The following is a 26223-nucleotide window of genomic DNA, read 5'->3' on the forward strand; positions in this document are numbered from 1 at the left end:
AAGGAAGATATTTAATAATAATTTAAAATTTCTCAGTTATATTTTAAATGTTTGTAATTTTAAAATAGGTATACAATTGCTAAAAAACTAATGTTGTTTTGGTGATTTAATATAAATTTTTTAACCAGTGCTATACTGGACTACACATGACCTACACGAATTTATTTTTGACAACACCATAAATTTTAAAATATATTATCCACAATAAACGGAATCAGCCGTCATTGTAATTAAAATGTTATTTTACTGCTGTAATCACCTTAAACTTCACGCATTAAATAGTAGAGTCTAAAAGCAGTGTCTGAAAATTTTGATACAGCGTAGGTGTGACTCTACCTACCGAAGTATGAGTAATACTCTGAAGAGTTTCAGTGTACGTTGAGTAACAGAGGGTTCCCATGTTATTTTTGCTTCTGCCCACACGCTTTTGCACAGAGATCCACCACACCTGCGAAGTGAGCCGTAAACACCTGAATGTTATTTAATCTCGATTCTACAACATTCCTCGCGTAGAGGCGTAATCGATTATTATATACGGTACGGTTATTTGAGCAGAAATCCATCGACAATCATTCAATCATGGAAGCTGGTTTGTGCTATGCAACAATATAAGAACATATTTTTTTATTAAATTCATATAAAAAAATGTTTAACCGGGATACATTTATCATGTTTCATTAAATACGTGAATGACTATCTAAGTATGTACCTACTTCTACTTACTGATTAAATTTTGCAAGAAGTTACAATAATAAATAACATTATATAGGATTATAGTTATAAATTTAACATGCGTGTTTCATCACACTCTAAAATAAATCACAATTTGTATGTTTATGTGATCCGAGGAAATTATCTAAACGCCAATTTACAAAGGATACCATCGAGACTGACAACTTGAATTTGTGCCAAATATAAAAATTTTCATATATTTTTGGTCACATTATAAACATGTAAATTGATAGTAGGTATATTTTACAAAATATTTTTTCATCCAAGATAATTTAAAAAAATATATCGCTGGAAAAAATTACAAAGTTTAAATACGAAAGGGCTAAATAGTACCACAAAATTATACAGTAGTAATACTGGCCCGTTCAGTACTGAACTCCGAAGCAAACTAAATAGATTGTTTCGAAATACTAATAACTAAGATTTCCTGCCTCTAGCTACGGTTTTTAAAGTGATTCCTCATTCGCTACGGGGACAAATGGGCAAATAAGTAGTAAGATTTGAGCGCAGTCCTGTGACTCCTGTCTCTTACATGTTTTACTGTCCGATTTTTTTAAGGACAAAAATATTTTCAGCCTACTATGTCGTGAAAGACATATAGGTATATTGTATAATGTCGGAATGCAGTCTCCGATGACTCCTTGATGGTACGCTTGCGTTGCGCTTGCTATGCGTTAACTCCAGTAACAAGGAGCCGGCAATCAATCCGGTAAAATAACAAGAAAAATCGATAGTTTCTATATATTATGTATATCATATAATCATCTATTCATAGTTATATTAATTGCCTTTTGCTACATCTTGCAAGTTGCCACTCCATGGCGGATTATAATTAATTTAATTTTATGGACATTTTTAGTCGTTCTGATCTAAGGTCTTGCCTGGTTAACTGGTCAATGGTCTGGTCAACTAACTGAAGATTATAGTTACTTGTAGATTCCTACAGCAAGATGAAAATATATAATGTTGTATGCATTTGAAATTATTATAATGATTTCTTATTTGATAATGATTTATTATTCTTGATTATAATGATTTCTTAGTTAAAACATAATAGAACTATGGCCGAAAGTTCTGCTGCCTGTTGTGATTTAAGGAATTTTAAACGAATGAATGATGCACTTATATGAAATAACAGCTGTTCATGCCATGTGACAATACCTTATAACCTACCTATTGAACAAATATGGTCACAGATTGTGCCGGCTACACGTCACATATAAGGAATTTCACCATGACACGACTGTGAATCTACTTACGTAATAACTTGACTGCACTTGACTATATAGTACCTATATTTGGATTCTTTTTGATTTCTCTAAGAAAATATAGTATTATCACAGATAGATTATAATATAATACTATACTAGGTAGTGTTGTTTTAGATGAGTACATAATATATTTCGTAGGCATTTCCCTAAATCAATTATACATTTATAATATTTATGAAGAAATATAAAGAATAATCGGTTCGGAGATCATACCTAGTACCTACCTCAGTTAGAAATAGTAAGTACCTATTTGTTTAATGAGAATATAGGTATAATAAGTATTTATATAATCTACCTTAAATTTACAATGTATCTGCAAAATGCACGTAAGAAGTTATTTTTGTTTAAAAAATATTAATAGTAAGGCAGGTGTGCTGAAGTTGGCAGGGGCATTATAAGATGTGACATAGTACTGGACTAATTGTGTGCGTAATAAAGAGTATATTTTGTTGTTTATTTCTGTCGTGATGAGTGCAAGTTCTAGGCATCACCACGATGACTGCACTGTGATAATATCGTTTTGTCTAATCGAAAAATGACAATGTTCATTGTGACAATTGCTCACTGTTGATTTGTGTATGATATGTCTTGCCAAAATTATGACTCAAACAATAATAGATTGTATATTTATTTTCGTAACATGTAACTGTTTTAGGCATCTGAGTCATCAATATTTTGTATATCTAATTTAATCCATTGAATAACCAATTAATTAATGGCCTTATATAGACAAAAATGAAAAATCTCATAAATGTCCCGAAATAAAGACACTGGAATTAATATGAGTACTAATCAAATTGGTGTGTAGGTAACCTACACTAAATACCTATACAAGTACCTATATGTATGGTACCTGCGTCTTCAAACCAAATTAAATATTATGTAGCCTAATAATTATAATTGAATAAAAAAGAAAATTACATCAAAAATTTTTCGCTAAATTTTTCCTGAAAATCTATGTTTTCTTCTCTAGCTTCGCGCAGCCGGCATATATCGCTCCTCTAATGTGAGCATTTTGTCTATGAAAACATAATCTTAAACGATAGCTCACGTGCTGGTGGCAAAGTTGGGTGGGTTGCTTGTTATGGGTGTACACATAGAGTTTTAAGAATTCATCTTTTTGAAAAAAAAATGCGTCAGGAATTTTTCAATTATTTTTTACGTACTCAGCGTATTCAAAACTATAACCTCCTTTGAGCTTAGTATACCAACAGTGGGACACCCTGTATAAGACTAGCGGTCCGCCCCGGCTTCGCCCGTGGTACATGTTTACGTTTTCTCTACATAAGAACCATCCTCGTACTTCAAGGTTATGCGCATAACTCGAGAACGGCTGAATTGATTTCGATAATTCTTTTTTTATTATATTCCTTGAAGTACGAGGATGGTTCTTATGTAGAGAAAACGTAAACATGTACCACGAGCGAAGCCAGGGCGGACCGCTAGTATGTAATAATAAGATTAAGACAAGCGTTAACATAACATACCATCTACCTTTTGTTTCCTTAGGTAGGTACTTAATCAAAATATGAAATTTATTTTAAAATTTTGAAAAATACAGATGCTGAATCACGAAGTCTGGGCGGATCGTTAATTATAACTTAATTATATTACAAAGCTTTATAAAGATTTAATCAACATATAAATAATATAAATACAATCAAATCATTATGTTAAAAATTTCAGTCAATAAATATCGGTTTCATATGTAACGAATTACGTGATAAATATAAGTGGGCATTGGTCTGACTATAAAGATTTTCAGCAATGTGAAGCGATATATCTTAACGCATAGGTATTCTTGCAAACTCTACCACAGTTTGCTTTATTTCACTGACCTATATCGGAATAAATTATGCAAATGATTGAATCAGAATTAAAAAATGTGGGAATACTAAAACTCTTTCACACATCTTCATAGTGAATAATGACGATGCAGTCTGAGATCTGTATATAATAGAATGGCCATTTTACTGTAAATATAAACAAACTCAATATTTTACAATATTTATGTACAATGTTCATAAAAGGGTTGTATTGAATCTCAAAACTGTATAAATTGGTCAAGTATCAATAATCTCTCCATGATTACATTATACCATCATACCTACCACACTACCATACCGTACTACTGCATGCACTAGCGATGCCATCCTTGGAACTTGGATGATGGATCTTGATGTTTATTTGTATGTTTGGCTAGACATCTTATAGTTAATTGAATCAATTCAATATAATGACTAACTAAACGTAATATGAATACTCAATTGTTGTTGAAGATGCGTTATTTTTACGGATCCCCAATAAATTTTCATCTTAGAACTTATACGACTTACTTATTCTCTTTCGAACATATTTCGCGATATCGATTGACTAAGATAATTTTCACCTGAAAAGGAAGTAACTAACTACTTGTCTATTTACTTCCATAAAAGAGAATTATATGAAAGATGACTTCTTGAATATTCGTTTGAGATAGTATGAAGTATCCTCTGGATGCTTAGTGTTAGGGTGGGTGTGAGGGTGGTGATGACTGTTTGTGAGGGCGGTGCTCTTCCCCACCACTGGGGCCGTGTGCAACCCGCGCATAGACTACGGTGGAGCTCTGCCCTCGCGCATCATTCGACCTCCGCGCACAACAGTCTAGGCAACAACGCCCTGCACTGTACACGCGTTCGGGAGCTCGACTCTCGTAGCGACACGACGAACAGGTCCGTGATTCGTGAAAGTGATATCAAAACCTAATCATAACATAGCATTATCGCGAGTGACTTTGCTTCTTCCTAATGCGGTCTATTAATAACGATGCATTGCCGCTCCAGTGGCGTAACTTTACCTGGACGGCCCAAATTAGGAGCGTTGTAACCGCAGCCCACGCGCCGCCCGCCTTACGTTTCACGTGTTCTTTACGTAAAATATTAGTAGCATTCTAAGGGGGCCCGTGGAGCTAGCATATCGTTCGGTACATGTGCTTGTTGAGCAATAGTGTCAGTTTGGATACGATGGATGTGGTGCAGGCGACTTGGAGATAAGCCAACGAACATTGCATTATTCGGAATGGATTTTGTCATCTGTTCAATGATGCCTACGATCATTCCTATTGCCACTGAAATACTTTGACACACATAGCATTCGAAATAAAAATATAAAGTATTGCATTTAAACCAACGTAAACAATTCGATCAATATCGCCTGTACTACTTCAATCTTAACTGAAAACTAAAAGCTCGCCATCCTTAAACGCAAGGCTATAAAATCAAAAGCACAAGGCAAATCGCTAATAATGTACTTTGTTTTCCAGGATAAGTTAAGCGAGCACAATGCCTTTCAAACCAGCAGATAACCCCAAGTGTCCGAAATGCGGCAAGTCCGTATACGCGGCGGAAGAGCGCGTCGCCGGTGGCCTCAAGTGGCACAAAATGTGCTTCAAATGCGGTATGACTACTTTCATTACTTTAATTTTCTTTAATTCAAAAGAAAAATGGACAAAAAATAAAAATCAGATCGAAGTTTACGATGGTTGAATTACGAAAACTATTAAGCACACAAAGTATCAAAATAAATGTAGTAAGTACCTATATGAAGAAATAGAATGAAAGTATAATATAATATGGTACATAGCACACATAAAGCACACAGGATTTTAGACATTTATTGAGTCCCAAGATCCCAAGATTTTAATGATCACAGAAAGTTGAAAGAGACATTTGAAACAGATATTACCTAAATTACCTAAATTAATCATTTTAAAAAGACAATGAGAAAAAAATCTTATCTTAGATACGAAACCTACATGTCATTTCTGTAAATAAAAGAAGGATAGTCTTTATACCTAATATCCTGTGTTGCGAAATATGCATCGAATGGTTACATAAAATTTCGCTAAAACGTAGTTTTAGTTAAAGATGTTGATATTAAAATTGCAAACAATTTGAAAAAAAAAATGTCCATAGCAGCTACAATGTAATTTTATGAAATAGTAATATATTTCATCTCAACTCACGATCTCAGATTTCCGTTCCGTAATACTTTAACCGCAATAATAGTAAAGCTTATTGGCACTCTATCTAGAGTCAACTAGAGTCACTCTATTAGGTCCCTAATTATCCAACATTCTAAGAAAGTACCAACATTTCTTTTCATTAACGTTACTACAATATTTTATATTAGCAATTATATATTATACCTATCATTCTTGCTGTCCCGGCAAACGTTGTTCTGCCTTTCTCTTATTACTCAGGGGTATGAAAAACACCTAGATGTTGTTCGATTCTTAGACCTTAGACCCGATATGCACAGAATTTAATGAATTACGGAGGACTTTAACTTCTAACACCGCAAAATAAAAATGATATAATATATTGATTATAATTATTTTCATTAATTCATTCATTGTATTAGAAGATATTATACCTATTGCATCGCACTAGGCTGTATAGTAATTGTGTTAATTGTTTTACTGACGTCACCAGCAGCAAGATAAAGTTTCAAATCCCAATACTACCTAACATTTTCATTTTATTTTTCGAAATTCCCACATGAGTGATTGACCATGACCCATGCTATTTATTCTATAATAGATAATAACAAGGTGTCTATTGTTTACAATTAGGTCTCTGCCAGAAGTTGTTGGACTCCACAAACTGTACAGAACACGAAGGTGAACTTTTCTGCAAAGTTTGCCATGCGCGCAAATTCGGACCAAAAGGATACGGCTTCGGTGGTGGCGCTGGCTGCCTGTCCATGGACAGCGGAGACCACCTGAAGGGCGAGAACGCGTGAGTAATAATTTTATTCACACTCCCGCCGCCCGCGCCACTGAGGGTCTTTCCTTATCTATGGTCGCTAGACGACCGGCCTATAGGCCCGTACGTAACAACATTAACAGCGTGTACATAAACTCATAAAAGTAGAAAGCGCGCGCTCGGCTGTAAATTTTGCGCTGCCTTACACGTGCATGATCAGTCTCCGTTTATGTCGCAACAGGAATTGATCGTGAGCAGTCGTCCAGCAGTGCTAGCGGATCGCCGACACACATCTCGGCCCACCAGCGGCACCTTGTCACCGTCATTCTTAATATAAATTAGTTAGGATTATTTATTCGCCTTCGCTTAATTTATTTTGTTAATCGGTATATTTTAATTTATAAGAGAAAAAAAATAAAAGAGTCGACTACCAACTCTGTGTATTGCTTGAAATTTTGAAATGAGTGGGAGTACGGCCGTGCCTGGCGTCGGTCCTAACCGACCCTTGGAGGGCTCCCGCCAGCACGAGCGCATTCCTATTCGAAACCTTCCCTCCCTTACAATCGGGGTGACCCCGACACAGTGGAGCAACGGTGAGAATACCAATATGTAACGCCTCAGCACGACATCGAAACGCTCGTTACGCACCAATAGAGCATGTTAGAAAGTCACACTATCTCTTCTTATTAACCTTTTGCTACAAATTGACACTTATTAATAATTGCTAACGCTTACTATGTTCTTAAACTGATCAATGTATGTGATGGGATAAGGAAAGCGCCCTCTAAATCGTTAAGCATAGCTGTTGTTGTACGGAGTGGCCGAATTAAATGGGCCGATGCGGAGCGGGTGGCCGGGAGCCCTTACCTTCTCCCATTACGGCGGAGGTGCGCCGCCGAATTCATCTGCTTCGCCGTCATTCGTTTGATGAATTTAAAAAATGAATTTATATGTAGGGGCTACTGGAGAGCTCTGGAGCCCGTTAGCCTTTTAACATCTCTTCCGTCATAATTGCTCAATCTCCACTTTTGCCAATTGTGAACACATAATAACTCTAAAACAATATATACAGAGGGGGCGTAAGAACCAATGGAGCGTGCTTAGAATCACGCGTTATTGCCAAAGCTCCACCTGGTGAAGGATGCCCAAGATGTGGCGGCTGTGTATATGCTGCAGAACAGATGTTGGCTCGCGGAAAGGTAAGATATAATATTTACTTATTAATTTTAAATATTATTTAATTATTTCTACTTGCTAATGGGATGTTGCGTCTACTCATTTCAACTACATACCTAAGTTGTTTAAAATTAATTCTTCTTTTTATAAACGAGTCACAATATTTGAACCATACCTAATAATTGAGTTGTGAGTTCATCTAAAATAGAACATTTCGTCGTAGGCTTATCACAAAAAATGCTTCAAATGCGTAACTTGCCACAAACAACTTGATTCAATGATCCATTGTGACGGGCCAGATAAAGAGATATATTGTCGAGGTATTTCATGATTTTGACACCTGGATATGGTTTACCCAAGCGATGTAATAATAACCGCAAGCGTATTTTTTATATGTAACTTGCCCGCATGTTCCTTGTGATGATGCCCCTGTTTACTCCTTTTGTCTTCACTGTTTGTCCAGGCGTGGCACAGGGAGTGTTTCAAGTGTGCCGATTGCTTGAAGCGGCTGGACTCCACGAACTGTTGCGAGGGTCCTGATAAAGACATTTACTGCAAAGGTTTGTTCCTTCATTGACTTATCTACTAACTACCCTAATTATTTAAAAATAACGTCTTTCTGAGCGTCGATAATATTTCATGAATATGTTTTATTTTAAGTTCAATTTCATAACAGAATCAATGTTACAAGGTTACATGATTGTCAATGTTTGTAATGATAAAGATAAAGTTTTTCAAGATAAATATATAAGAATATTTTTCTTTGCAGTGTGCTACGGAAAGAAGTTCGGTCCTAAGGGATACGGCTATGGTAAAGGTGCCGGTGTTCTTCAGAGCGACCCTTACGCCAATGGGTAAGGATTTTTTTTAGAATAGATAATAATAAAATGACTCATAAGGTTAATCAACTTTCTTTACAATTGAGTTTATTTGACAATTAGATTATGAAAAGGTAAACTGGGGTTTTAAATTCACAGTTGCTTAAGATTGCTCAAATACATACTGTATTTTTCCTGAAAAATATTGTAAAATAAGGAGTTTATTTATAGATTGTTTGAATGGCAACAAGACTGTAGGTACCTAAGAATTCTCAGGTTACAGACAGGTTTAGGATATTTCCATCGCATAGTCACTTTCATAAAAACAGCTTATAATACAAACAAGAGATGGCAACGTGCCAATATTAAAATAGAACACCCTGTCCGTTCTCGAACCGACTAATTTTAATATGGACGACTTGCCACGCGCTTACAACATATTTAATCCGATGCAGATTCCACCGATTTATTTTCTTTATTATTAGGTCACACACGACCTTTGTTTCCATTGCATACTTATTTACGTAATATACGCAGAGCGGTCATTCAGTAATCGTACAAAATTATTTTTAGGATTGGAACTAGCGATTTAATTGTAATTACATATATTAAACATTACATAGTGATTAGACAATATGAATTATGCATACGGGGCCATACATACTTAGTTTTATTTAAGTAGATAAAGTTAATAATTACTTCAAAATTAAAATTTTGTTTTTGTTGCCTAAAATAAAGAAATAAAAAATACTAACAAGTTTGTTTTATTTATAGCGATCACGCACCCAAGACAACGGTGATTGATACTGCCGCTATCCAGGCACCACCAGGCAAGGGTTGCCCGCGATGTGGTGGCGTGGTCTACGCAGCAGAACAAGTTCTGGCCAAGGGACGTGAATGGCATCGCAAATGTTTCAAGTGTCACGATTGTATGAAGACACTAGACTCGATTATCGCTTGCGATGGACCAGACTCAGACGTTTACTGCAAGACCTGCTACGGAAAGCGTTGGGGACCTCACGGATATGGATTTGCTTGCGGATCTGGCTTCCTTCAAACTGACGGACTATCGTAAGTCTTGAAAGTTTTAAGCACAACTATAACTTAACTTTTATGCTCTTAAAGTGTACCTACCTATGAAATATTTACTAAAATTAAACAATTTTATAGTGAGGAAGAGATTTCGTCCAACCGCCCGTTCTACAATCCTGACACAACATCAATCAAAGCCCCCAAGGGACAAGGATGCCCACGTTGCGGTGGAATGGTATTTGCCGCTGAACAACAATTGGCCAAGGGCACTGTAAGTATTAATACATATGTAGTATGATAAAGTGGATTTACAATTATAATACATCATTGAGATATTTTAAGCTTACGAAACTTTAGTCTTATTCAAGTGTCATTGAACTTTATCCTTATAAATTTAATTTCAAATTTAAAGGATTATCATTTCTTTACATTACATAATATTAAAAAATGCTTTTGAATGAAAAGATTCAACACTTTTTATTTTTACAGATGTGGCACAAGAAATGCTTCAACTGTGCTGAGTGCCACCGTCCATTGGATTCCATGCTAGCTTGTGACGGTCCTGACAAAGAAATCCACTGTCGGTCTTGCTACGCTAAACTCTTTGGACCTAAAGGATTTGGCTACGGCCATGCCCCTACTCTTGTATCAACTGACTCTGAACCCACCACTACATAGTAAGTAACTACTTTGAAAATTTTAAAGATTTGTATAAGAATATTGAATGTTGTTTTATGTATGTATTTATGAATTTAGTTTGGATATGTTTGTTAGAAGATAACACAAGTTTTTAATATTATTAACTATGGGTAGGTACTAAATGTAATATTCATTTTATAGCACTGAGCAACTCCCATTCACTGGAGCTAAAGCAGTTAAAGGACAGACAGGCTGCGCTCGCTGTGGATTCCCAGTGTATGCTGCTGAACAAATGAACTCCAAGAATGGCACATGGCACAAACGGTGCTTCTCATGTGCAGACTGCCACAGATCTCTTGTAAGTGTTCTCAGAATAAAAGAACTATTTACAACATTTTAGAAAAAAGTATTAGGACTTTGATTAGGACAACAACTTTGAACCATAAAATATTAAAAATATTTTTTTTTTAAATCTTATCATAGACTAAATTTTAATACATTTAAGTACCTAATACCTAAATAGCTGGCAGGGAATAATAAGACAATTCAAGTTATATAAAGTTGTATATTGATATTAAATTAAATTTGTTTTTAAGTAACCCTTATCCTCATCTTCTTCTTTGACTAAATGAGTATTTAAGAATTCTTCAACTGAGTCAGTGTTCCACTTTTCAATTGCAACTGTGTCCTTAACAATACCATCTTTATCAAGCAGTTTAATAATTGGATCCAGCCCTCGTACATATTTTATTTGAAGGTTAGGGAACTTCGCTGGTCTGTCACTTTTAACGAATGCTTGAATTTGTGGATAAGCCGGGAATTTACATGTACACACCTCGAGAATAGCTCGTGCGTATTTCTTTTCTTTAGGTGCAGATTCATCATTGTGACAACATTGCTTGCAGTGTTCTACTAATTGCTCTAAGCTAAAATCTTTTAACTGATCACAAGATGAACATAAAAGATTTGATTTAATAAAACCAAGTGATGCACAATCTTCAGTAGAAAACTCTGCAATTCCACTTTGAACGATACATAACACAGTGGCTGTGAATATAAAGTATTTAAAAGCACTCGGTATCATTTTTATAATTTAGAACTTAAAAGTTTAGTAAAAATAGTCACACGATAACATTTACATTCACGAATCAAACATTTATCATCAATCAAGCTTAAAACCACGACCAACATTTGTGACAGTGACAGATGTCAAATACAGATACATTATTGCTAAAATCTAAATAATTTCACTAATCGTATTATTTAGGTTCAAAGAATAAAATATTGAATCGAAAAGTATTAAATACCTCATTCATTTTAGAATGAAGATTAAAATATTATTCATTAATATATTACAACCATCTTTTTTTCTTTTTAGGATTCGACGAATTTGAATGATGGGCCCAATGGTGAAATTTACTGCCGCGGATGCTACGGTCGGAACTTCGGACCTAAGGGTGTAGGTTTCGGTCTGGGCGCAGGCACATTAACCATGGCCTAAATAAACTATGAAGCTGGACTTTATAGGATTTAAGTGTGAACGGTATAGGTAGCATGAAAGGAATATAATCTGGGTCATGTGGCTACCTTTTCATCATACCATGTATTAAACTGGTTTTAATAATGGTTGATAAAACAATATGAGACTATTTTAATAAATAGATATAATTATGTATTTTATTGTATAAGACCAAATATTTTATGGAAAGAAAATATAAATTAAAGGTTACATTCCTTTCCTAATGTACAAACTGGGATGAATGTGTCTGGGCCCTTAGTTTATAAATTCGTCATAAAATATTTTAGACTATATAAAATGCATAGGTATTTAAGTATTTAATAAGTAACTAAGGTTATTATAAATAATAATATACTATTATTAAAAAAATATATAAAAAATAAAAAAATAAATTAGTTGACGGCATTGTGATTGTACCTTATTATCGCTTTTGATATGAGGTGAACTATCCTGTATACGCGGATAAGATTGCACTGTGCAATCGTTTCGACCGACCAGATCTCACTGTGAAGATCTGAAGTGACACATCATCATTAGTATATTATTATACCAAAGATTTGTACATACTATCGTCTTTCATTACTTTATTGTTATACAGCAATAAGCTGTGCTATATCTAATAACAACTGCTTGACGCTTTTGCACATTACAATAATGTAAATTAAAGTTAAGACAGCTTATTGCAATTATTATTAAGCGGCTATAAAACATAATTGTATCATTTTTTATTAAATAAACTCGCATAAAAAACAAATCTTTTATTTATTTGACACCTTTAGGAACTGAATGTGTATTCCTTGTTTTATATATCTTGGGCAATTTTTCACGCCACTGATAAAATGTATGTATTACCAGTGACAATAAATTCTTCAAGTACCATGCAAACATTTATTTTTATTCAAAATAACGTTGTTTGAAAATACATTAAGATAAATCATTAACAATTTTTTTTCACAACAATTCAATTATTTCAATCCAACATAGGCATAAATTTACAATCAGTGGCGTAGCTGCTTTCGCGGCATTAGCAGTCTAGGTATGTAAGGAGCCTACAGGGACCCCTTAACGTGTAGAAGTAAAAATTAGCAAAATTAATTCATTTATGTAACATAAAGGTCGTTAGTTAGGTGCCCACTGTACCCGAGGAAGATTATATGGGTTACAACCTATAACACATGATCTATAGAACATATACTTGATTTTGCCCGCGGGTTCGTCTGGGCCACCACCAAACCGCGCAGCATTTTCTGTTACGAAATAATAACAACCTATAATCTTATCTCCCGACGAACAGATAAATGTAATGCACGCTAAGCCAATGGTTATAATCTAAAACATAAAAATACAGACACAGGAAATAATACGTTAAAATAAAATACTTACATTAAAAAAAGATTCAATATTATAGTAAAAATAAATCTCCACTTCTTCAACTTATCACACGAAAGATTGTACTGGTTTTATATTTTTGAAATAACCAATAGTTTCAAAAACAAATATTTAGGCGGTTTAATATTACGATATAGAATACTTTTCGGGATCATATTATGTACTACCGTTTATTCAGTTTCAATATTCTTGATATTTACCCGTAATTACAATTACAATACAATGATTTTAAATATACTTAAGGACGTGTATATGACGACCACCAAGAGCTGCGAGCTACAACATTGCATGTGAGCAGAGGCGGCTCGTGACAAAATTGTATGGCTGTTCACATAACAACGAAAATACAATAATAGCGTTAGCGCGATAATTTATAACAAAAAATTAATTTATAATTTTAAAAACACTAAAAATTATACAGTACAGTCTATTTCAAAACCAATTCCATGATTATTATCATTATCAATTAATAATTAGAAAATCTATTTGCATTCACGCGCGTATTCAGTGTTTGTTTATAATATAGGAGTGGCAACGTCGCACGCAATTGCTGCTGTCATGCGATGCGGTTGCGATAACGCGCAACGTCGCGTGAGAGCGCAGCTCCGAATATAGCTATTTTTTCTCTTAAAAGCATTATTTCAGTAGATAAAAAATAACATACGATTACGATTCTCATTCTTCACTTTTCGACCTCCTCAGCATCATGATGCATGCAGTGATAGTTTTTTAGACACTGAATCATAGTCATACATTGAACTCATTTTTATTATTAATAATATGATTGTGTTAAACTAAATAAACGATAGTATGCAAACCTCAATATAATCTAAGCCTAAAATATGGCCATATTATATCTAACTACGATCGACTTATTTTAAATCTTAATACTTAAAATTATGCACAGCATTACAAAACAGGTATATTTTAAGAGGAATCACAGATATAAATTGCTTCAAGGATAAAATATTTTGGACATAATTATAAAAAAAAACAATAACAAATAGCCACTTGGACATTTAAAAAATGTGATTTTATCACATTTATCACTAGTACTAAAATTAAGTTTTAAAGCGAAAAGATCTAGAAACTATGTGATGTTAACAATAAAACATGTAAATCCATATTAAAAAAAACTTTTGTACTTTTACTTAAATCCCTTTCTTGATCACGAAACGCGGTCCTTTAGACTTCTTTTTAACTTGTGATGTGCTGGGATCTTCAAATCCATACTTAGCCTTAAGTCTTTCCCGTATGAACAATCCTTTTATAAGGCGTCTCCAATTGCCGTACACCCTCGCCTCCATTCTTTCCTGTTCTCTTCTTTCTGTCTCTTCCTGGTCCTAAAATTATAAACAACTTTCTATAAATCTATTAATATTCTATATAGAATATTAATAGATTTATAGTATACAATATTCTATAAATTTATAAATCTTCTTTTTTAATATTGGATTAATATTTTATGAAATCAATTAGGGAGCGTCCATAAATTACGTGAGGTGTTTTTGTCCATTTTTTGACCCTCCCTCCCCATCCGGTGAGATATCATGAGATTTTATTGAACCCCCTCCCCCATCTCCCCATCTCACGTGAGGTTTTTCAAAATGTGGGTTTCTTATGTTTATTTGTCATTTTAAAAAGAAAAAAAAATTGCTTCGTGCTTTTGTTTACGACTAGTTAAAAATAGTAATTAATATTGCTGAAAGTTATAATAAGGGCCGATTTTTCAATGCTTGGATAAAACTTATCCGTCAAATAAAGTATTACACGATAATATTAAAATGTCACGTAAACTGTCAAATACGGGCAATTAGAATACGTTTTTAAAATGGTAGTTTTATACATTATTCGACGAATAAGTTTTATCCAAGCATTGAAAAATCGGCCCTTAGTGTTATAACAAGGTAACAATAGAATATTTAAATCTTAACCGTAACATTAAAATCGTAAGCATGTTATTTGGATTAAATGGACCAAAAGAGTATAATTTGTTTCGTTTCAATAGGCTATTTGACAAGGTTTTGAAAACTGTCTCAAATTATTAAGATACGTTTATAGAGCACACAAAACACATGTTTCTTAATTTTTTGTAGTTATTAATTGAGAAAATGGAAAATAAAAACATGATATTCAAATATGCCGCCAAAACACAATTTTGAAGAATATGGCGTCTCGCGACCATGGTGACGTCACAGCGGCGTAAACATCAACTTGCTCCTAGTACTTATTGTTCGTTTTTGTTTTAATTATAGTATAATTAAGTTAATCTGTTTAAAAACCAGAAAATGAGTTCTTATAGATAGTGTGTAATTCCTGGATGAAGAAATACAACTATTAAAATCCCTGACAAACTATTTATATGTGCTCCAAAAGATATAAAAATGCGTAGAAAGTAGTTTCAGTTAGCTCGCAGAAATCCAAGTGATATTAGATATATCAATTAAAACAGTTATATTTTTTTGTGAAGACCACTTCGATGTAAGTATGGTGTTGAATACCTAGGTAGGCAGTTTATTTTATTTGCAATACATAGTATAAATCGTCTCATTCTTACCTGCTTGAGGTTAGATAATGATATATTATATAAATTGATGATGACGTGTTTGTATTGATATTGAAAATAATCAATACAAACACGTCAATCCTATAAACTGGAGGGCTGAAATGAAAACAAAGGGCATAACCTAAAAAATGTATACTTCATAATTATTGTGCTATTGTGATTCATGTTTGTAGGTAAATTTAACTAAAAAGGTAATGAATGACGACTGAAATATTAACTTACGTAGCTGTTTTCACATTTCTCAATTCAGGAGCGTAAAAATCTGGGTTGTTTTTAAACATGCCAACCATTATAGCGTCCACATTAGGTAGATTTCTACTGTCTGCTTTTTCGAAATTTGGTTCCATGACAAACAAAAATAACATATAAAGAACAAAACTGATTACAGACACCTTGAATCACAAGAAATAAGTTATACAAGAAACAAAACCAAAAGCGAAATTCAGCAACGACGAGAGTAAACGTTGGGATCACTTGTTATTTACGCCGCTGTGACGTCATGGCAGATGCAGCCAATCATGGATGTTTTCGGTCACGTGGTAATTTAAAAAAATATGATGTTTTTTCTCGACGATTTATAAATAAATAAGTTATTATTTATATCATTTATTAATTTAAATCGCTTCAAAAACCTTATATATATATGGATTACACAAAAAAGTAATTTATTTTTTATACTGTCAAATAGCCTATTAAAAAAAAATGCGTGATATTTGCCGACACCCCCCCTCTCCCCAACGTAAGGTTAGATGAGATTTTACTCGACCCCCTCCCCCCCTAAAACAACTCACGTAATTTATGGACGCCCCCTTAGCCTCATATTCCGGCCAATTAAGACATAAATTAAAAATAGTGGTAGATAGCCAAATTTTGGTGAAGAGCTGGAGTTTACCATAACCAAATCAAATAAAAAATATTAAAGTCTAGTGATCATACCTTTATCCAGGCTTCAGTTATAATCTCTTCAAACTCTTTGCACACAACAAAACCATCATACACAGGATGTGAATATCCGCCATTAAAATCGAAGCCAGTCATGGCGGGAGCACAGTCAATGTTCAATTTTTTCGCCACTTTATTCAGCCCAGGCACTAAAATCGGATAAAAAATAATGTAAAATTAAGCAAGAACCACTATGTCATTATTAATTAATAATTAAAAAAAAATACTTGTAAGCTGTGATAAGAAACTTAACTTTCATGCAAAACTAATAAATGATGTTTTAGTTGTAAAATATAGATAAAATAATAAAACGGTGCTGAAGATCTATTGGAAATTAATTAGATTGGACATCTTTCTGACTTCCTGCTGTGTCAATATTTCCATGGAAATATAATATGAAGTTGGTTGGTTGCAGTTAGTGTTCTAAATAATTAGAAGTGTGTATGTGGATAATTAGAAGTGTGTGTGTGGATGAAATAATATTAATTCATGCTTACATTTAATGTGAACTGTCCCTTTAGGTAACATGCACGCTTTGAAAAGCTCCACATTTCCATATGGATTTCTTGGTACTATTCCATTTTCAGCCGTAGGTGGTTCATAGTCCTGCACTTGCCAAGGTCCAAATATCTCAAGTGGTTTATCAGTTATCATTTTATTGGAAAGCTGGAAAAGTAAACAAAAAATATTAAACCAAACTTGTCCATAATAGCAAACTAACAAAAAAAAAATTAAGAATAATATAAGAAGCAATATCTGAACATTTTCAAATGAACTTGAAAGTTTATTTATTTCTTGACTATTACATTAACTATTGTATGGTAAGATAATTCGATAATTTTGTTAGAAGTTAGAACTAATCTTCCAAATTCTGTACATATAAAAGTCAACTTAATATGCTTAATTATCTATCTATTTAAAAAAAATGTTGTGTGGTTTTATGAAACCACGGTAAAAGTGGAAACTTAGGCACAAAATTATCGTATTTGTACGATAATTATCGTTCGGTTCGACCGTCACGCGACATGCGCTACACAAAGTTACAAAAGCTTGAGACGATGTAATAAAAGTTTCACTTTAATATTATTTTTTGTTAGTCATTACCTTATCCCACTTAGGCCTGGCCTTAACAACTTTGTACGGCTTCTCTCCCAAGCGTACAACTTTCGCCTCCTTCACCCACGTGTCCCTCGACCGGCACACATACACACACTCGCGCGCATACACCGGCTCGCTTCGTACGAAACCTAATACGGCCGCATCGGGAGGGTAGATGGCTTCAAACTTAAGTAGATGTCGCTTGAGCGCGTATAGTGGATGGTTTTTGTACCTGTAAGATTTTTTATACGTAAATAAGTAAATTAAACCGAAAACTCATGATTAAAAAGAAGATAAACAGAACAAAAATAACAAAGTCATATGTTGTTAAGCTACAGAGAGACAGTATGGAAAAAAAGGAGAGAGAAAGAAGTATGGAATTGCCTGTTTATCTTCTATTCTAAACTTCTAAACTTTATGCTTGTTGCAATGCTATTTGTTATTATTATACACCTACTTAAAAAAAGTGTGTGCCGAGCACACGTGTCAGAAGTGAAACTTCTTTGGCAAGATTGATAGATATCAAAATCGCCGCCTTACTCCATGGTGTGATGGTATTGCCATGACGCGACCTTGGAATTTTACTCTCAACATGCCTAAAAAAGTTTCACTTCAAAAAAAATTGGTTGCCTGTAAAGTCGGTATACGGGCGAAAGTTTTACGTGACAACGACTTTTTATGTCTGTCTCTCTCGCTCTTAGGCGGGCTAACCATGCCCGAGTGGAAGGGACGCGTGCCTCTCACTCCCTCACATTGTGAGCGCATAACGTGAACGGAGCGTAACGCAGTTTCTTGAAGTGTCACCCGGCAAACCAATTTATAAGACGTTGTCACGTCAACAATACATACTCTGCTATACTCTTCGGCAACGGTGCTTCTAGCTGCATTCTATCTAGTCTCTCGTCTTCTTCCCTATCTCGAGCAGATTTCGGTCCCAACCATGGTTTAACAGCAGTATTCCACCAATCTGCTTCGACGCGCTGTTTCCGCGTCACCGTGTTCCAGTGCGGTACATATCTTCGCGTTAAATCTTTGAGATAATTATTATTGTCCCAACCAACAACATAGTTCACTGGGTGTGTGGCTTTGCTCTGTAATTTAAAACAAATCAATTCAAGTCTTCTACTCAAACTTAATTTCCTGAAGGATTATGCCATAATCCTGCATGCTAACCAACTGCAGTTAAGCAGATAGCACAAATCATCCAGAGACTTTAATAATATGAATATTTATTAAAGTAGGTACCTAACTTCATAATTTCTCTTACATAAAATAATAGCAAAGTAAGAAGAGTCAGGTTAAGACCGTGCACGCGGTCCGTGCGCTGTTTGGCTCAAATATGTGATTTTTCAAACCAGATTGTCCATCAACCACTTATCTTACAAACATTTGAATTACTAATAATTTTAGGAAATATTATCGTCTATGTTGTTAGGAGTTTTTTTCAATTAATACAGTATTTCTGAATAACATCAAGATAACTGAGCCGATGATTGCTGATTTCACTTTTAGTGTCAATTTCGAAGCTAAAAATATCTGAAATTGCTGACAGATCTAACAAACAATTTTTTTTAACTAACTGCAAAAATCTTTATTAAAGTTGTTAGTTAAAAGATTTTTTTTATTTTGGACTCCTAACTTATGAAATTAAAATCCGAACAATATGAATTTTCTTAGAAATTATAGTCGACAAAATGATTGTTTTCACCAAGATATTTGACTTAATTGAATATAATTTATACATATTGCAATAAAAGAATGTCTTCTTTATAAGATAAAATTTACAAAATCAACTAAGGTATCTCTATTATTTTTCTACAATTTTTTTAAAACACTGCGCGCGACCTGATTCAAATCAGTCGGCAGCGAGCCTTTCCAGAGAGAGGACACGTTTCTGGGCGCTCTCCTGTTGACCTTTGCTGTTCATAGTAAAAGGATAGCGCAAGCTACGATAGATCGAGTAGATTTTGACTTGCGTTAAATTGAATAAGCGCTCTTTATTGTAATTGCATGTTTTTAGTAATGACATACTTATTAGGCACATATTTAATACTTACATAAATTTCATTGGTACAATGAACTTTGCCGCGAACGACATCAACCGCTATCCACTCTTCTAATTCTTCTACAAATACTTCACACCAGACATCTATACGGTCTGCAGGTAATTCGTCATTGGTGGAAACAATACGACGATCCATTTTACGACTACTACTTGGTTTTGGACTTATTTTAGTTGGTTTGAAATCTTCATCACTGTCACAATCTTTTTTATTTGGTGACTCAACTGGTAAGTAATCACTGTCTTCATCTGATTCCTGCTTTATTTTTCCTGAATAATGTTGAGAAGATTAAATAGAAATAGTTCTTACATTGAATAAAGATAATTAAATTGATATAATAGCATTCACATATTATTGGTATTACCGAAACGGTAACCTATTAAAAACTCGAATTTCTATTACCCGAATCTTAAAACCCCGAAAACGGTTGTTAGAACTTTTAAAAGACAGATGTAATGAATGACAAATTTTTAAAATTCCTTTTTTTAATTTCCCAGATGAATCAATTTCCAGATGCACAAAAACCAGATTTTTAAAAAGTATTTTTTTGTTTCCCGTATTCTTATAATCCAGATCTCATTATACCAGATTCTCAGAATACTTTTTTTTGTTTCCCATCGTACCATTTTCCAAATAAACTATTGCCAAATTTTCATAATCTTTTTATTTGGTTCCCATATAATCGTATAACAGATAAACTATTGCCAGATTTTCATAATCTTTTTATTTGATTTCCATACAATCGTGATTATACCTTTACTATCGACTGAAAATAAACATTGTCAGTAAGTAAATTTATTGTTTTACTTGTCCATTAACCGGTTTTAGTGTCAAAGTCGACTCAGTAGGTTAGGTTTGAACTACGACCCCCACGCTAGAACCGACTCGCTATTGTTTTACTTGCCCATTACAGAAAGGTTTAAGTGTCAAATTCGACTCAGTAGGTTAGGTTAGGTTTGAACTGTGACCCCCTACGCACGAGCCGAGCGAGCGAAGCGAGCGTGCCGCGGCAGCGGCCGGCGAGTGCCAGAACCGACTCGCTATTGTTTTACTTGCCCATTACAGAAAGGTTTAAGTGTCAAATTCGACTCAGTAGGTTAGGTTAGGTTTGAACTGTGACCCCCAGAACCGACTCGCTATTGTTTTACTTGCCCATTAATCTATTCAGAAGGTTAGGTTAGGTTCGTGCGGCGTCCCCCTGGAAGGATTACGTTTTGCTGGATATCGTTTATTTGAATTTAAAAAATCTGGACATTGTTTGTCTGGATATCAATTAACTGTATTTCAAAAATTTGTGTTTTAAAAATCTGGCTTTCGTGCATATGGATTACGGTCATCTGGATTTTGTGCATTTAGATTTCGTATGTCTGGAACTCATTCGTCTGGATTGTAAAACGTCGTACAAATAAACAAATGGGCAAATGAAATTCGGAGTTGCGATTATATGGCAAACAAAACTTCGAAATTTTAAAATTCGGGGTTATGAAAAAATGTCCAAACGTTTTCTGGATTATGATATTCGGAATATTAAAATTCGAGATTAAGATAGGTAACCACTGAAACTGATTAATTGTTTTTTATAGCAGTAAATGCAACAACCAGGGCAAGTAGCCATTTTACGAATAGTAATAAAGAAAAGAATGTCGGTATTCAATACATAAATGAGAAGTCTACTGCAAGTATTTGAATTGTTGCAGTTTTTATTAATTTGAATTCAACAACTTATTTTTAAATGGTAAATTATGCTAAACAGTACCTTTGACTTTTCCTACTTTAGATTCTTCCTTTACTGCTCTGACCCTTTTTTTGATGATATTGACCAAATCTTTAGTAACATCATTTTTAGGGTTTGGTTTTTCTTGTTTGATATCTCTATGGCTAATCCTTTGACAGTCTTCTAATAATTCTGCCGATTTTTTATTTCGGCCTATTGTGGTCTTTTTCTGTTCCTTAGGTGAACCAGTTGTATCAAAATATTTACTTTTAATTGTAGATCCTGGAGCACTTTTTGTTCTTGTTTTGACTTTCTCAATCTCATTTTTATTGGTGGGCGGATCTGACGTTTTATTTCTTTTTCTCTTTTGCAATGTTTCTTTTGATGTTGTGTCACTATTTTCAAAATATTTGCTGGATACGGTTTCGTTTTTTTCATTTGTAACAACAATTTTTGGAGGATCTACAGAATTACTATTTTCTGTTGACACGGGCGCTTTTTTAGTATTTCTAGTAGTTCGACTTGGTTTTTTGGTGGTATTGCTTTCCTCAATATTGTCACAATCCTGTTTTTGGCGATTAAGACTTAATGACTTTCTTGGCTTTACTGGATTGCTACTGGCACTAGTATTTGCTTCTGGTTTTTGCTCTTTTAATCTTGTACTAGCCCTTTGTTGTTCTGTGTTCTGAGGAGTGTCAATAGTGGGTTCAACTTTATTTGTATTTTTTGTATTTGTTCTCCTGGATCTTTTAGGAGGTGAGACATCCTTATTTTCTTCATTATCCTCAATAGTATGTTTATTATTATTTTTTGCAACATTTTTTGTTCTTCTAGTTCTACTTGATGGCAAATCATCATTACCATCCACTTGCATAATATCTTCCATTTCAATATCACTGTCACTACTATCATAGGTACCATCCAATTGAGGTATATTTTTCTTTCCTGTTTTCTTTGACTTTGTAACTTTATTTTGTGGCTCTTTTTCTTTATCTTTTGTCTCTGGTGCATCTTTATTTTTCAATGATAATGAACATAATTCAGAATTGGGAGGCCTAATGGGCAATGTAACAAAATTGAAAATAACTCGACACTGTAACCCAAGTGATCTGAGCATAGCTACAAAAACATAAACCATATATTTCTTTGTAGTGAATACTCTCTTTTTAATTTGTTCTAATAAAATTTTAATCAATGCGGGGGCTTTCGGACGGAATTTGTTTTCATGCTTGTCTTGATTTATTGTGACTTTGTCATGATACCATGATGTTATTTGTTCAACATATTTCATATCAACTCTTTCACCAGGATAGCATTCCTTTGAAGGTACCAAAGATAAGGCAGCTGCCAACATTGACTGATCATTTAATACTTTGCTAACATAATTTCCATGTCCAAGCCAGCACAACACATGTACTTTGTGCATAAAAACTTGTTGTTCTTTTTTTACTCTATTTATTTTTCTTTTCATCATCATTTCTACATCAACCTTTTTTGACTTCCTACATACTAAATCTGGTATATCTACTACAAGTTGTAATCCTTGCTGTGGTATTGTAGATTTGCTTTCTGAAAAATTTTGACAGGTTTTTAATAGTAAAATAATACATAAATACATGACCACACATATAAAAAAACAGGTTCGCATCAGTATTAAGAACAAAATTTTTACCTTTTACTTCTTCCCAATCCTCCATTTCTGACTCACTGTCATCTAACACTTTCTTTGTTTTTTTCTTAGATTTTACTGCTTTTCCTGGCAGAACTTCCTCTCCGAGAGCCAGAAGATCCTTAACATTTGATTCATTCTTGTCTTGTTTCATAGTATAATTTTCAATTGACATCTTAGTTTCCTCAATTTTATTTTTATGTTTCTCCAGTTCTAAAAATGTCTTTTTAGCAATATCTTCACTTTCTTGCTTTTCATTATTTGACCACACCTAAAACAATCATAAACTCAACTGTATCAAAATTTCATAAAAACCTGTAAGCTATAAATTTTCATTAGATTAAGTTTAAAATTCAGTCAATAAACTTAACTATCTTGATGAAATGAGCTAACTATTTGTTAATTATCATTGATATTTTATTTTATAGAAAGTCATGACGGACAAAACTCACAGGAACTATAATCTATTGCATATAATATAATCGATTGCATATAAACAATAGAATATAGTTCCTGTGAGTGGCCGCTTTACAAACAGACTGAGTACTCTAATATTCAGATAGATGTAATGTTGATGTCGAGCTATATGCTTATTTTGAAGTATAAATTTAACTTACTACCACAGACTTGCAAATAATGATATCCTATAGCTTTACAATCTTCATTGCACATACTGCATACTTGTGTGAAGAATACTCAGGTGACAGGTCATTAGTCTATACTAATATTATAAAGTTGAAGAGTTTGTTTGTTTGTTTAAATGCGCTAATCTCAGGAACCACTGGTCCGATTTGAAAAATTATTTCGGTGTTAGATAGCCCAGTTATCAAGGAAGGCAAGGCAAGGCAGGCAAGAAATTATCATCATGGATATATAAGACCAACAGGTGCAGAGCAATGCAGGTGAAACCGCGGAGCACAGCTAGTTATAAATAAATTATACTAACATCTTTATATTCCACATTTGAATTTTTGTCATCATCTGAATCTTCATTTTCTTTGGTAAATATTGTTTTTGGAATGTTCTTTTGTATGCGTTTTTTGGGTTCATCATCATCGCTGCTATCTGAAAGTCATAATAATAGACTTTGTTTTAATTATTTACATATTAAAGTGAAACATACTCAAAGGTACACAATGCTACCAGATTTCTCCTCTTGTCGCTCCCTTTATTGTCAGAATTTTTGTTTTACAGGGTTGTAATAATTGTAAGTTTCGGTTCAATACAATCATTGAAAATAAATAAGGGGTTTAAATGATAATTCTTATCCTGTTAGTATAGTTGGATCCAATTAAGAAAATACCTTCACATTGTTTTTTTGCTAATTATAACTGTAAAAACATTTAAAATCTACCTACTTATCAGTGATTGATTACATTTTAAAATAACCTATTACTTATTTAGTTTTAACTTATAAATCAATAAAGTGGTTTTATTAGTATAAAAATGCTTAGATTTTGAGATCTTGAAAACTTCAGTAGCTTAGTGCTAGTTAGGTATACTATGCTACTGTAGTTTACTTTAATAATTTCATATAAAGATTAAAATGCATACCACTTTCAGAGAGATTGAGAACTGAAGGTAGCAGTTTATCAGCATCAGTTAAATCTTTTACCGTAAATGTTGGAATATCACTCATATCCGTCTCAGTGTTATTTTCAGTTTGTTTTTCAATAGCATTGAGAAGCGATTTTGTAAACTTAAGTTTATTGGGTTTTTTGGACATTTTATTTGAACATGAACGAACATTATTCGTTTTTCTCTTATTATTTTTAAATTCATCCGCGGATTCTGAAGCATTATGGTAGTCCTCTTCTTCTTCTTCGTCCGAGCTTGAATGTTCTGAAATAATGGCTTCGGAACCAGAGTCACTAAAATCTCCCGCGTCTGCGTCACTATCATCTTCGTCTTTGTATACAGTTTTTATAACTTTTTTCCTTGTTGAAGGCATTTCAACAATGGTATTTTAATTAAATTAGAGGGATGTACAATATTTTTAATTTTCAGAACTGATCGAATTTAAATATTGTTGTGAAATATTGTACAATGTGAGCTTAAACCTTCAGCCAATAGCATTTCTGTTGATAAAATTATATAAAATTTGATTGGAGCAAAACGTTATGGAACTTGTTATATTTTTGACATATTATGACATTAACGCAATAGTGTTACTACCTACGAAATAACAGAATTCTTGTTTTATCTTCCTATGTTAATACAGATAACCAAAGACGTGTCAATGTAAATGTCAATGTACATTTTTAGACTACTCGGCACCTATAATGGAGAATGTTCACTAATTTTGATTATTAGCCCTCCATATTCTCTGTCAAAAATAAAAAATACTAGTGAAAAAATTACTTCGATACGTCAATTAGTTTCCGATTGAAGTAAAACAAGTTGTAAACGCCCGGTGATGGTGTGACGTCACACCACAACACGCTCAATCTGGCTCACTCAGTCCGCTAGCGATCGCGCGCCCGTGCCGTCGAATATTATAATTAAATACTTTTAAAAATGTCCAATCCAAATACCAGAAAATCATGTGTTGTTCCTAAATGTAAAAATACAACAAGCTGTTTTTTATAGTTGCAAAGGACGTAAACAAAAAATGGTCAGAGGTGCAAAACCTTTGGTGTCAGAATTTTCCGTGTTCTTACATAGTACTACATATTATAATATTTTGAGAACATTGCAGCTGTTTTGCGTTATCCTTTGTTTTCTATACAAGATTTAATCTATACTAGACTGTGCTTCTGCTCTGCTCGTATGGGCTAAGTATAGGTAGATGGCTAGTAAGATTTTTTCTTGTTTTAAGTTGAGAATGATATGGAGAACTATACTAAAATA

The 26223-nt window shown here is 33.7% G+C and overlaps 3 protein-coding genes across 5 annotated transcripts; 1 reads left to right on the plus strand and 2 right to left on the minus strand.

Annotated features, from left to right (window-relative positions):
• Window positions 1–4598: 4598 nt before the first annotated feature.
• On the plus strand, window positions 4599–12686 carry LOC149482269 (muscle LIM protein 1-like). 3 transcript variants are annotated; one of them, XM_089703882.1, is made up of 11 exons: window positions 4599–4714; window positions 5305–5438; window positions 6616–6781; window positions 7821–7947; window positions 8388–8484; window positions 8694–8778; window positions 9517–9813; window positions 9913–10045; window positions 10264–10451; window positions 10615–10771; window positions 11792–12686. In XM_089703882.1, the coding sequence occupies exons 2-11, from the start codon at window positions 5324–5326 to the stop codon at window positions 11912–11914; spliced, it is 1488 nt and encodes a 495-aa protein (XP_089560008.1). In that variant the 5' UTR covers window positions 4599–4714; window positions 5305–5323; the 3' UTR covers window positions 11915–12686. The 3 variants fall into 3 exon arrangements, with proteins under 3 accessions (XP_089560008.1, XP_089560010.1, XP_089560009.1); XM_089703883.1 differs by lacking the exon at window positions 4599–4714 and adding an exon at window positions 4850–4965; XM_089703884.1 differs by lacking the exons at window positions 7821–7947; window positions 8388–8484; window positions 8694–8778; ... (3 more) ...; window positions 10615–10771; window positions 11792–12686 and having other exon boundaries at window positions 6616–6785.
• Window positions 10959–11580, minus strand: LOC149482270 (selenoprotein F). Its single transcript, XM_089703886.1, has one exon. It carries the CDS (start codon window positions 11495–11497, stop codon window positions 10988–10990), a length of 510 nt encoding a protein of 169 aa, XP_089560012.1. The 5' UTR covers window positions 11498–11580; the 3' UTR covers window positions 10959–10987.
• A 1155-nt stretch (window positions 12687–13841) lies between the features above and the next one.
• Xpc (DNA repair protein complementing XP-C cells homolog) lies at window positions 13842–25508 on the minus strand. The gene is made up of 10 exons (XM_089703881.1): window positions 24928–25508; window positions 24320–24438; window positions 23377–23644; window positions 21747–23273; window positions 19985–20259; window positions 18777–19018; window positions 17934–18159; window positions 17327–17495; window positions 16824–16978; window positions 13842–14664 (listed from the first exon to the last, which is right to left on the minus strand). Exons 1-10 carry the CDS (start codon window positions 25322–25324, stop codon window positions 14473–14475), a joined length of 3570 nt encoding a protein of 1189 aa, XP_089560007.1. The 5' UTR covers window positions 25325–25508; the 3' UTR covers window positions 13842–14472.
• Between the last annotated feature and the right edge of the window lie 715 nt (window positions 25509–26223).

The sequence above is a fragment of the Colias philodice genome, chromosome 15 (assembly GCF_061535455.1).
Source record: "Colias philodice isolate Cphi_HAF_F1 chromosome 15, ilColPhil1 Martin Lab GWU primary, whole genome shotgun sequence".
Taxonomy (NCBI): Eukaryota; Metazoa; Arthropoda; class Insecta; order Lepidoptera; family Pieridae; genus Colias; species Colias philodice.

Coding starts and splice junctions, on each gene's coding strand:
- Xpc (XM_089703881.1), bottom strand. CDS start 25,324: ATGCCTTCAACAAGGAAAAAAGTTATAAAAACTGTATACAAAGACGAA. Junction 20,260..21,746: donor TAAAGTAGGAAAAGTCAAAG/GTACTGTTTAGC, acceptor AACATTATTCAG/GAAAAATAAAGCAGGAATCA. Junction 17,496..17,933: donor CCAGGCCTAAGTGGGATAAG/GTAATGACTAAC, acceptor TTACTTTTCCAG/CTTTCCAATAAAATGATAAC.
- LOC149482269 (XM_089703882.1), top strand. CDS start 5,324: ATGCCTTTCAAACCAGCAGATAACCCCAAGTGTCCGAAATGCGGCAAG. Junction 8,485..8,693: donor TAAAGACATTTACTGCAAAG/GTTTGTTCCTTC, acceptor TTTTCTTTGCAG/TGTGCTACGGAAAGAAGTTC. Junction 10,046..10,263: donor AACAATTGGCCAAGGGCACT/GTAAGTATTAAT, acceptor TTATTTTTACAG/ATGTGGCACAAGAAATGCTT.
- LOC149482270 (XM_089703886.1), bottom strand. CDS start 11,497: ATGATACCGAGTGCTTTTAAATACTTTATATTCACAGCCACTGTGTTA.